This window comes from Sinohyriopsis cumingii, unplaced genomic scaffold (assembly GCF_028554795.1).
Source record: "Sinohyriopsis cumingii isolate HCF-2022 unplaced genomic scaffold, ASM2855479v2 utg000813l, whole genome shotgun sequence".
Lineage (NCBI taxonomy): Eukaryota > Metazoa > Mollusca > Bivalvia > Unionida > Unionidae > Sinohyriopsis > Sinohyriopsis cumingii.
In genome coordinates this window covers 223,956-237,302 of record NW_028315934.1, presented here as the reverse complement: position 1 = coordinate 237,302, position 13,347 = coordinate 223,956, and the positions used below count along the sequence as shown (strand labels likewise).

The 13,347-nt window shown below is 33.5% G+C and overlaps 1 protein-coding gene across 2 annotated transcripts; it reads right to left on the bottom strand.

Moving 5' to 3' along the window:
• Nucleotides 1-4,241: 4,241 nt before the first annotated feature.
• On the bottom strand, nucleotides 4,242-9,684 carry LOC149773199 (uncharacterized). 2 transcript variants are annotated; one of them, XM_089946631.1, is made up of 6 exons: nucleotides 9,547-9,684; nucleotides 8,771-8,908; nucleotides 8,031-8,153; nucleotides 6,833-6,949; nucleotides 5,718-5,859; nucleotides 4,242-4,700 (listed from the first exon to the last, which is right to left on the bottom strand). In XM_089946631.1, exons 1-6 carry the CDS (start codon nucleotides 9,616-9,618, stop codon nucleotides 4,576-4,578), a joined length of 717 nt encoding a protein of 238 aa, XP_089802757.1. In that variant the 5' UTR covers nucleotides 9,619-9,684; the 3' UTR covers nucleotides 4,242-4,575. The 2 variants fall into 2 exon arrangements, with proteins under 2 accessions (XP_089802757.1, XP_089802759.1); XM_089946633.1 differs by lacking the exon at nucleotides 5,718-5,859.
• Between the last annotated feature and the right edge of the window lie 3,663 nt (nucleotides 9,685-13,347).

Below are 13,347 nucleotides of genomic sequence, written 5' to 3'. Positions count from 1 at the left end.
TAACGGCGAGAGCTTCAAGCCATTCTGAGATCCGGTGACTGAGTCTGAATAATTGTTAAACAGAACATTATCACGGGTTTGAACGGCAGCATGTGATCACCAAACAGTTTGTAATATTTCTGAATTATGAGTTGAGCAGCCAAAAAACCAAAACTGCGTCTTTCTTAGCTAAATTTGGGCAGTTAATTCTACTCGATAAGAACCTTCATATGATGGTGGCTAATAAGTTTTTTTAAGTTTTTAGTCTTGTGCTAATTTTTGTGTCATGTGGATTCATTAAGATTTAGCATTGACATATCAGAGTACTTGTTCTTTCAGCTTGTATGGGCTTTGTATTATTTCACTACTGTCCGATCCCCATGATATTTGTTATAAATTCTTTGCCATATTATACTGTAGTTTATCTGTATGATGGAATCCGGTTGATTCATACCAAGACAGCTCAGTTTTTCATCTTGATTATTTCTAGGCCATCTCGATTTCAGATACATCAGTATGGGAGGTCTAACATTTAAGTTTTTGATTTATAATTATTCTTGTCCAGGGTACTGAATTTTAAGTTAACTTCTCCTATCAGATTCTCTCTACTGGAATAAATGCATGAATCCGCTAATTAAAAAACTGCTTTCGTTGTTTAAGTGTTTGGAAGTAATATAACTGCTATTTGTATTGCCCATAGCTCGACCATACCTATCTAAACATCTGTCCATCAGTCTTTATATATATTTTCCAGATAACAGTTCAGTTAGACCTTTATTGCTGTTTCATTTACTCTTAATCACGCGCTCACGAATAACTCATTCTCAATGATATAAGCGCTCCTACGAATAGAGGTAATAGTTTTAAAAAAATGCGCACGTTTAATTGTACAAGATACATAACCATCATAATTTACGTGTTCACGAAGAGTGTTGATAATAAAGGCTAAAAGTATCATATAGATCAAATAAGATCAACATCAATCAATTTTAGTTTTGTGTTTCAGCTGAGCAACATCACAACTTTACACACAATGGAACGCTTGATGTTTCGGCGTCTCCTATGTTGAATTTGTTTTAAGTTTTGCGACAGCACTACAGGCCAGTTAATCATTAAAATCCCGAAACTGGATTGTGATAAGAGAGAATTTTTACCGGTAACTATGATGTAAATTTTTGCTTTTATTCCATAAAATTAGCACGATTACCGTATTTTTGCAAAACGGGATGTAAGGCATACCTACGAACTTTTCAATAGCCAAGTAGGGAGAATGAAAAAAAAAGAAAGAGATTGGGAACTAAAATCGGGAGGTTTTTCGTGGCATTTCGTGGCATTTCTAAAGCATTGTTTTCACTAAACATTGATCGATCTTCCAGGTCTAATATGCGTGAAATTCGCAACAATTCGGAAAAAGACTCACCGTTTCTCCCTGTGACGTGCCTTATTTTCCCACTGGACATTCCCTATTTTCATATTCTGGTCAGCTGTGGCCAAACTGCACAATAGCTAAAGATTAGTCTTAAATAAACAAGCAAGACAAGTTAATCCTTATCCATCCAACTATTTTGTGAAAACGATTGGCCCTCGGCCGTAATTCAAAGAAACCACGTTCTACACTATTGTGTGTTGCGCAAGCATCAGCAATTGATTTGCAAATAAAGGATTAAAACAAAACAGCCTCATGGTACAGTACATGAGGCAACTATTTTCCCCTCTTTGTATATCCGACCTTATTCCCTTATTGTCAACTAGTAAGGTATTTAGTATTGTTTATTATAAAACATGTATTCTGAATTAGTTGTTTGAGGACACATTTGCTGCGTGGTATGTATTTTCATTTATTCTTTTAATTGAATAATGGTAATTGACATTGATATATTCGACATAAATATGCCAGGTGTTTACTCGTGTACGTTTCTTTCTTGGGAATGGCGCTATAGGATATGGAGTTACAGCATTCGTTGTGATCATTACGGGATAGAAATTAATTCTGGACGATTTTATTGCTGTGGTTTACCTTTTTGTTCTGGTTTATATTATTATTTTTGTATATTTGTAGAGGTATAAAATACATTACTTTACGTGAATAATGTTTAAACGTAACATTCTATTTAGTGGAGAAATTATTTCGTCATAACAATAATTCACTGGTGATACAGCGGAACATGTATGACTTTTCTTGTTTACAAGAAATGAAAATCGAAGACATAATGCTTTACTCAGGAGTTCTCTGCAAAAATCGGAAGATATGATGAAATTGGGAGGTAGGCGTGGAGAACCCCAAAATTCAGGAAGGTTTTTTTCCTTCGGCGTGAAGGTTGACAGGTATGGTGCCAGGTCGCTTACATCAAAGCAATTTACAACTCAGCTTTTATGGTATTGGCATCGAACCGTACTATTTGTTCGTTGTGTTGTCATACAGGAATTACATTTTAATGAGTTAGGTATTTACAATTTCAAAGCAAAGCAAAAACGTAATTACCAGTGCACTGATATAAATTGACCAATGCAATAAAGCATAAACAAACCATAATCAAGTCAAAAGTGCGATGTAGTGTTTCAGCAACTCGCGCTTGCTGAATTCTTGTCATCGTTCGATCAAATTATACACAAATCTAAATTAGTAGAAACAATAAGAAAATAGAAAATTAAATAAATTACTTTTCAAAGAAGATTAAACCATTTCTTTCTAATAATCATGCACGCCGAACTTGAAATAGGTATGGATGTATTTTTTTAAAATATAAGTTAGCCTAAATAAAGGCATTTAGAACTTACCTCGTGCATCTTGAGATGTATCGGAGATGTAGGTCAGGTTATAGTGGGTCATGCACGTTTTAGTGTTTACACCTGCTCAGTTTGGGGTCTATAGAGATATCGATATGTTTTGTGTGCAAAATAAATGCTTTTTAAAAATCGGTTTCCGTTTAGGTTCCACAGTACTTTAATATTTACCTCCTTTATACTCGAACCTATAACCGTTTGACATTAATCTTTCTGGTAGTAAAGAATCTTTTTAGTGTCATTGAACTGATTCTTAATGTTTGTAACAATGAAAAGTACATAATATTTGCATTTTGGCTTTATGGTTCAATGGATAGGGTAACGAGAACCGAAATCAAACATTTTTTACTAGATAATTTATTGTGGGTTTGATGATCTTTCAAACCGCACATTTGTTATGGATCATTAAAATCTATTTGTATAGTCATAAGGCTTATTTGCCTTTAGAAACATGTAATAATCGCATCCTATTTTAAAATTTAAGAGCGATATCAAATGCATTCGTCTTCAAGCCTGGTACATTATTCCAACGCTCATGAAACACACTTGGTCATAATTTCATGAAATCACGTGACGTCAGTCAAAACACAACCCGTAAGCATCACATCCTGTTATATTTTACACATTTAATACAAGTGTGAATTGGTTCTCGGAACGTATTCGATTTTGCTTGATAATAATATTGCCAATAACGATCTTCTCAACAGGTTTCTAATACGCATTATTATATGTGTAACTGCGTTACATAGTCGTGTCTGCAGCGAATATTTGTTATAAATCATATATTTTCTTGAAAAAATAAATTATGAGATACTGGCTGTGTGCAAAAGGACGTATTATATTGAAATATGTATATGTCCATGATAACATAGCGCAATAACACATTGTTTATAAAAATTCAATACAGAAATAAAAACCTGATCATTCTGCTGAAGGTCTTTGTTGACCTATATCCCCGAGATTGACATTAAAAAGGGACATCCATTATTCGTTCAATCTTTAAAACAGCTTTAACATTTGTTTACAAAACAAACAATCGGTTCATTAAAAATTCATATCCCTTCCTTATTGTCCTGCATTTGCAGATCATATCAAAGAAAACGGGCTTAGATGCAGTTATACTATTTAATTGCAAGCATGCCACCTTGATATAACATCCAAGACAGTATTGCTATAACTTGTTTGATAAGGATAACTATTTGCAATAACGTATAATAGATTCTAAATTATGACGGTTTCAATTCAGATTACTTCATGAAATTATGACTGTATACTGTTTTCTGGAGGACAAGTTTGAGATTAAGCATGATCTCCATGCTGTTTCAAAGTGGAGCAGGTGCGTAATACAAATTTGTTGAAATAATTAAATAACATGAATAATGTCAATGGAGTTTTCTTTGTAGGGTAGTATAGCAAATTAAATGTTCGCCGCAACGAAATACTATTAAGGACACAACATAAACACAATGACAAAGTAGTGTATATTCATACTTTATTATTAGATATGATTCATTTATTTCAAACCAAAGAATATACTTTGAAATTGCAATCCCGGACTGAAACTGCGAAATTTGGTTGAGTTCTAATTTTTTAAGAAATAATTTGCAAGAACTGAATAGGATAATATGATTATTTCAAACTAAAACTAGCATTTCTCCGTGAAACACATCATCTAGCTGCTATTACTATTGGAAATTCTGAGAGGCTGCATCGGCACATGTTTTATATACAATATACGTTGCAACGGTACATTCAGCAAAGGTCATTCCAATAGTCTTTTTGTATGCTACTGTTATACTGTCGAACACATTGCTAGCAATATAGCCACCAGTAGCATCTATAATAACAATAATAACGGTCGCAATATCTTAAATAACAGTAGTAGTAGTAGAAGCATGCTCTCTTGTTCCGGTCCAGTGAATTCTCGTCGACGCAGTCTGAAAAAGTAATTTTGTTACATGAATATATATATATATATATATATATATATATATATATATATATATATATATATATATATATATATATATATATATATTGTACTTATTTAATTAGGTATGAGATAAAAGTGGCGGTTGTTTATATCTTAAGTACGTGCCCTTGGTCTAAGGCTATCACTAATTAGCTTAATATAAGAAAAATGTTACGTACACAGACTAAATGCAAATAGCTCGCATAACCGCCTGTTCCTTTGAACACAGATGATTAAACTGTTTTCATTGGCTTAAACTGATGTATTTCATATAAAAGTGTAGTTAGTACATATCATACAAAGTATGTGTTTATTTGTATATATGTAACAGAAAATGAATTTCAAAATTTGGAAAAGACTAGGACATAAGTGTATATTATTACTTTTCCTAATCGACCACAGATTACAATTTTCAATATGTTTCTTCTTAATATTAAATATTGGTAAGTATTAACATAATTAAGTGAAACATATTGAGTATATTCATCACAACTTCTAATTTGAAATATATTTGCATCTGGTATTTTTAAAGTTTTTTCTTGATAGTTAGAATACTATTTATTTACAGGAATTGCGGCCATGACGTCAGAAGTTAGTGAAAGCTAAGGCGTAGTGTTACGAAAGATAATTTAATTTCTCTCCACGTTAGTCTCAATGCATGTTTTTTGCATATTCTTCCACTGACCATGCGACCTACATTCACACAAGAAGCATGAACCAGTATTCTAATCCAGACTCTGCTAAATTTAGTACATAACAAACAAATTCTCTGACCACATTGCTGTACAAACGTGGACAGCTTCAATAAAACCCTCATCGATTTGAAACCTAGTTTCCACCGAAAACTGCCTGCCTACAAATGTAGAGTTAAAATACGCAGTAAATATATCACCATTGCAAAAAAGCAATTTGATCGCACTGTTAAGCATTCAAAGCCCAGCCAATTAACTGCATGTATGTATGTATGTATGTATGATATCACCTGGCTTGGGCACCATCCAAATTACTTCAGTGTCCTTACATAGCTCTTTTGACAAGGGAGAGAGAAAGTCCTTATTCGGTAAGACAACGCCTGAACTCATGTACTCAGCACGATCTGATGAATTCGAGAGTAAGTCGGATGCCTTAAGATAACGAATAGAGACATACACTGGTAAATCGTAATGCAAGTAAGTTCCTGGATATATATATATATATATATATATATATATATATATATATATATATATATATATTGGTTGATTGATCGATTGTTCGAATGATTCATGGACAGATATATAAATATATCCTAATGTATACATTCTATTGTACTAATCAGATTATAAACGACATATAAGTATTAATTTGTCTCTAGCAAATAGCCTTTGTATATAGTCCACGTTACAGGTGATAACTACACACAAGTTGACTATGAATCCGTGTAATTTAGTTGCAGAAGATTACTTGTCCTGGTATTCAGTGTTGATATTATAGTGAACAGTAGGTGTTTCATATTTACATCTTGTTTGATACGCTCAAGTCAGTGTAATCGATCTATTTTCATACTGTCCACACAAATGGGTACTTTAACGCTGCCGCACATTGTATATGCCTCATACTCTCTAATAGTTTACCACGAGGTTAATTCAATATTATCGGCGAATCCAGTAAAGTATTAATTCCTCATAATGATAAGCATATGTCCATGATATAAAGTTATTTTTGTGTTGATTGGTAATAAACGAATGAAAACAGTTCGTTCTAATTATAGACCTAATATAGTTAATGCATTAAATTATTTGCTTATATGTACACTTTTACAATAATGAAGCGTTATAATCAGTATATAATATAAGACGTAGTAAAGAATAGTCCTTGTTGCTAATTATCCGATAAATTTTTTATTGTCTCATTGTAAGGTCACTGACCCAGACTGACGGATCGTTTGCAATTGTACTTTTTGACTTCAAAGACACGATGAAACTTTGTTAATAGGCAATACAATGTAATAAAATACATCACATATTGTATGGATAAAGTCGTTAAGCATTATTGAGCGACTTGGATCGGTGACTGTAGTGATTATATAAAATGATAGAATGATAGAATGAAACATACCGATTTGTCTCCAAGGAAATCTGTCATTTTCTCTGGGGAAAGTAAAATAGACGTGTCGACGGCGGTCAAGAAGCAGGTTGGTTTTGACATTGTGTCAGATTTGTATACAAGCAGACTCTGAAAATTGAAATAACATATATTAAAAATATATGCTTCATTGTGAAGACGGCACAGAGAAAGATAGTTTTGAAGTTGTCGAATAAAATTAAAGAGGACGAAGTAATATTTTTGACACACTTTAAAGCTGCAACAGATTAAACTAAACTAATGGTCTGTGCAAGGGCGCATTGCCTAAATAGTTGCAAGTTTATGCCTCTTAAGTTTAGCCACACGCACTCATACACAAATGCATATATATATATATATATAGAGAGAGAGAGAGAGAGAGAGAGAGAGAGAGAGAGCTTTTGACAGACACGTTATTTGTGTAATCCACAGAAAGTAATCTAATTCAAGTGAGACAGAAGCAAGAAAATAAGTCAGTATTAATTAATATCCATCCATGACTTGAATTTAAAATATGTAAAACATATTCTGAATTTTTTTGATCATCAATTGTTTTGTATAGTATAGTATCAAACAGTAAATCTCAAAGTCATTAGCGAATGAGACGAATATATTATTTGGTCCTTCTCGTGAAAAGCTTGATTAAATGCAGTTTTACAAATTTTGGAGAGTCAAGCCGGCCTCTCTCTTTTTTATAATATATATCATTATTACAGAGTAAGTTACCCCAACTCTCTCTCTCTCTCTCTCTCTCTCTCCATTCAGCAATACGGGCTGATAAACTACGAAGTTGTACAATGCAAAATGTTGTAGTTTTCTGATTTTTTTATCGGTGTATTCAAACAGAGAGACATTAAACCTATTAAATATCATTACGTTTCATAAATTTTCAAGCAGCTTTGTCTATTCATTTTAATTTTCTATGTTTATATTACTCGCATTTTTACTTTAAACGCGATAAATTATTCGCGGAGCATGATTGCCCATGTTAATACAATAATTGTGAGATGTCAATGTTCAATTCAGTATGTACTGGCAAATTCATACCAAAACAATAGCAAAATGCTGAATACATTTGACACAAGCATTTGCAGTGATGGAACAACCATATGTGCTATTTCGCTCATGTGTTTATTTCAAAGTACTTCTTTAATTGCTGAACTACTACGAAATATCGTAATGCTATAGATACCTTGTCGAAATCAAAAACGGCCGTGCCGGTTCCTGCAATTTCAAATTTCTCCTCTCTTGCGGTGACAGTTACTTTCTGTGAACTTGCCTTTCCGGATTCGTCCCTGGTTGTAAGCCACGCAGTCTACATAAAAAGATTCGAACAAGTAATACATAAAAATATGTGATTTAATTGTAGAAGAATTTACTCATGGCTGTAAAATCAAAGTGATTTTTTTTACAAAGTTATTTATTGCAAAAGTGGTTGCAATGGTAATGGTACTAAAACAGGAGTGTTTCTGCTTGTGCTGCAGTTGGCTGAATTTGTGTTACCTGTGTATAAAGAAAAGTTCTTCGTTTAAAGAAACCTTCACTAAGACGTGCAGGTGAGGCAACTCACTAAAAACGTTAACTATTTGGAATATCACGAATTAGGTGTAGTATCTGAGTAACATATATGGCCAACGTAAACTGTATTGAAAATGAAAACAAAAATCGTAAGACATTTAGTACGGACTCATCCTTAGTCAGGGACAATATCTGCCTGAGAATTACATTGGTCGTATGACCAATTGTTTGCATCAAATTTTGATACTTTATAAACAAATACTGAAAAGTAAACATGTTTATATACTAATACTAATTTTATAAATACAAGTGAAGAAATAAATATATGCAAGATACAAGAGAGATAAAATAAAGTGTGATTATGCTAAGAAATCATAATAATTGTATTCAGACAATCAATAGTACTAGATATACCTTTAGAGTGTCTTCTGCCTGCTTTCCTACTACATACACAACAGCGATGATCGCAGCGGTCACTATGACAACAAGGACAACAACAAATATGGCTATTATCTTAAGCCTCTTTCTCTTTTCTTTAACCTCTTCCGGTCTCTGTAGAAATGGTACATGATGATATAAATGACATGCAATTGCAATATAAAAAATATGATGAAGCGAAAATCCTAGCATGATGATATAATATTTGAGGAAAAACAAAATGTCTTGTTGATGCGCTTGATTCCGAGAATGTTGGTCTTTTCAAATTGTTTTCACTTCAAAACATGTTGCTGCTTAAATCCATTGTAGAATATGATTACGAACCAAGCATTTTAAAGTTTGCAATCAAGCTGTACTGACTATGGGTTCCCACACTTCAAAGAGAGCAAAATGTTGCTATCAATGATGTGGGTGCACGTGCAGCACAGAAAACGTATTTGAAGTTTCATTCATAAATTAAGAAGATTTAAAGACAAACCAAATAGTCGAAATTACATAATATTCTCAAAGTAAAAGGAACATATGCATATAAGCCTTCTACACTTGCAGATACAAATTTTTGCCCATAAGGTCGTTAACGTTCGCTGTACCCCTTAATGCAAACAATCTAGTTAAATCATCTTTGATGTTCTGAACATAAACTAAGTTAATGCCAAATAATATATTTGTCCAATTGGACTGATTTTATCTTCATTCACAATGTTTATTTTCTAAAGTAGATTTGAGTTTTAAAGAGATTTCTCAAATCTTACCTTTGGTTCAGAAGCTGTTTGCACAACAACTGTGCTTATGTCAGGTTTCGTGTCGTTCCCCATCGGCTTCATGATGCAACACTCCAATTAATCAGATCTCCTCGACTGCAGATGCCCTTTGGTAAATTTGGCACAAGAACAATCGTACTTATACTGAGAAATTGGGGCGTGGTGTGATGATTAAGCAAAACAGATAAACTTTGATTGGTCCCCTCGTCTAGGAAGTAGTAACTACTGATTGGATAATCGTCCAAAGGTGGGTAAAGACAGCTATAAAACAACCAGGGTGTGTGCAGTGTGACACATATGGGCGGGATGTAATATAATATGCTATCGCCAGATATAATTATTTGCAAGGCATACATCTTTTGAGTCATTACATTTGTAACGTGTTTTTTTTTTTTTTTTTTCAAGTAGAGACTGCCAAGAAGCCTACCTAAATACATCAGGGCTACACATTCTTTGTTCTGTTCCTCATTATTAGCAATGTTCGGCTATAACTTATTCAATCGCTATTCTCCTGTCATTGATAAATTCATATATTCTCTGAAAGTAATCGATTTACCTTTTGCGTATAAATAGTCAAGTTGGTGCAATGACACCTTAATTTTCGGTTACCGTATTAAATACGACAACATTCGTGTGTACGATTTGAAACACTTCTAACGCGACAATGAGTTCATTTCATTTATGCATCTTATCCAAAAAGGCAACAAAAAAAAATGGTAACAATAAAATTCGTTATACGTGTGCACAATTACTCAACAATAATAAGCATTGTACCTTTCTTGAAGTGTCGTGCTTATCTTTCCAGATTGGAATATGTCACAAGTATAATAATGAACGAAATCATTTAATAGGAACATGTAACTACAAAATAGATTATACAAGGCAAACTGTCGACGTTTTTAAAAACTAGCTTGAATATAAATCTTGTTCTAACTTAGTATGTATAGCATATATTCTTATGTAATGTACTAGATGAACATGGTTCCACAAGAATAGATGTGATGTAGTACATATATTTTTAGAAATTCTTTATTAAAGCTGAACTTCAGAAACATGGAAGCCTAAATGAAATATGAAACTCAGCAGTAATATTTTATCAGTAAGGGCTTGGTTTATTGGTGTGATAAGGATATGCTGTTATTCGTAATTAATTATCTTAAATAAATGGTACTATTGTACTTTCACCTGTTTGGTGTTATGTCCGTCAGTCCTTCTATTCCTCCATGACTATATTCTGATTTTAGCATAAAAGACATATACTGCGTGCAATCTTTGATATACTAATCCACGAAACTGAAGCGGAAAAAAATTGACAAATTGTTTTGTGGTATTTGTTTCCTGCTTCTTGTTTCACTCGACTTTATGTTCCTCCATATCTACATTCTAGTATATTAATCGCTATGCTGGTGTTATTGATAAATTCATAATATAAATCTTAAAACAAGCAAACAGCAGAATTCCCTTACGTTTTCCATATAAATAATCACATTGATATAATTGCTAGAGAGTGTTGAGCTTCAGTAAATATGACATTATTTTTGGTTCCATGATAAAGGTTTATTAACGTTTAGAGTTTTAGCGTCCTTAAAGGTTCTCCAACGAGCATTAAATTTGTTAAGAGAAGAATTATAATTTAACTTTAAAAGAGCAATGTTCGAATAACCTTATCGAAATGCAAAACCCATTAAGTTTTCGTTAAAGGAAATGAATATTTGTGTACTTTGCAATACGATTGAAAGATATAAAAAAACATAATGCTCCAAATCTGCCATTCGTTACATTTTTGTAATGAATGCTTGTTTTTGCTTTCTATATTTATAAATATATTGCCAAAACGCTTCGGATCATATAGCTTTCTTTGTTTTCAACCAGGGAGATCTGATTATTTTAGCCAGAAAACAACACACATACATACCTTTGAAATGATGCAAATCAACACCACATGCATTTTATCAGCAAGTAGGACATGAATATTTTCGTTTAAAAAAGTACTCTCGAGTACCTTTGAAGGAACATAACATTAAATAGGTCATACTGATATCACTGGTATCACTTAGCAATAATACTTGATTGATAAAGCCTATTTAATTATCTTTTCTTGACGTGAATTTATTTTTTCCTTAACTGGCGAAAGAGCAACCCGTTAAAACGCAGGTAGAAACCACAGACCCTCTCTAATAAACTGGTATCTTTCTCTGACACACAGACTGGCCCAGCCCGTGACTCGACCTCGTGCAGTAGTAATTGGCAAGGGCGAGTGCTTTAGATTATCACACGAAACCTGACTAAACCATCACTAAATTGGGATTTATGATGTGCAGATCTAAGGATTAGGAAACGGTTATATTGAATATTGCACAGTTGGTATTGCACAGTCATTTGCTTGTATGATTATGTAAGGTCCATGACCTGCTTGATCAATTGCATCTTTGGTAATCATCTTTGGTGGACCACCCGATCTCACGTAATCATCACCGTATCAAGCGATTCCAAGATTTGTTATGGCAACACCGACTTTGTCAAGAATCTATTTCTCCTCTACCCATGAAACTACCTGCACTTGTGAACAACGCCATGATGCCATAGTTGACAATTCTAACTTGACCATTAACAACATAACGAGTACAGGCATCGGTGCGTACTTGTTTCTCCTCAGTTTCCAGAAATGCTGAAAATGGAAGAAAAAACATAGAAATATCTAGCACTTATAGTTCTGTTTTTAGTTGATTCGGGTACCTGGCCGGATATAAGAAATAAGATCAATTGAAATATTTGTGCAAATGTAAGCAATCATGAATAATGTCTTTATGTCCAGTTTCATAATATGTCAAGCAAACGGGTTTTCTAGCATTAACAAACACAGCTTTAAAATATATGTCAGTGTGTTGCACTCACCATATTAAATAAATACCTAGTCTATTCACACCGAGGATAACAAATGTGCATGTCTTGATCCAAAAAAATGGAATACATTTGAGCCAACCGATTATTATGACAAGAAAGATACAAGGAAAAGAACCCGAACAGTACATAACCCTGTAGAAACACGACGTTGCTCTCAGACTCACTTCCGTAAAAGCTTCTGATATTTTCGTAGGCTAAATTGATCTGCACTGTTGAGGAACTTCTGACTTCATTAAGCTTGATATGACATCTAATACGCAGACATCGTTCATTATTTGAGAATTTAAATTCGGTCTTATTGATGACGGTTTAATTTCGACCAGACATGGTGCTGAATTGATGGAGATGGCCCAACAAGTTTTGTTCGTGCTCTCATATAGAACTTTGAGAGTCTTTGTCTGTCACAAATGCTATTCTTTGTCGAGATTATTTATTGATTGGTGCCACCTATTATGCACCCGATGGAAGTCCAACATTATGCCAGTTTGTAATGATTTCTGCTCAAAATACAAAATAATTGTTCGCGTCAAGATCACCAATATGTTTAAACTCTCAATGAAGTTAATGTACTTTAAAGTGTGATTGATTACCATGTGATAATAGGTGCAGAAAGAGGTACATTAAATTATGGCTTTGAAATTGAGATTGTGATTATCGAGGTAACGCTCAGGCTCGGATTGCAACAATCGGGTTGCACACGTAGCGTCGCAAAGCCAAGTTATTCAATTATCAGTCAACTCATCATCAGTGTCGCAACAAACGCCATTGATATTTTCAACCAGTTCATGCATCAATACCCGAAGTTTTCTGCTCTTTTGTAATTTTGGTGAGTAATATTTAACAGATTATGGTGGCCTCATTATTGAATCCAATGCATTTTTGCCCGCA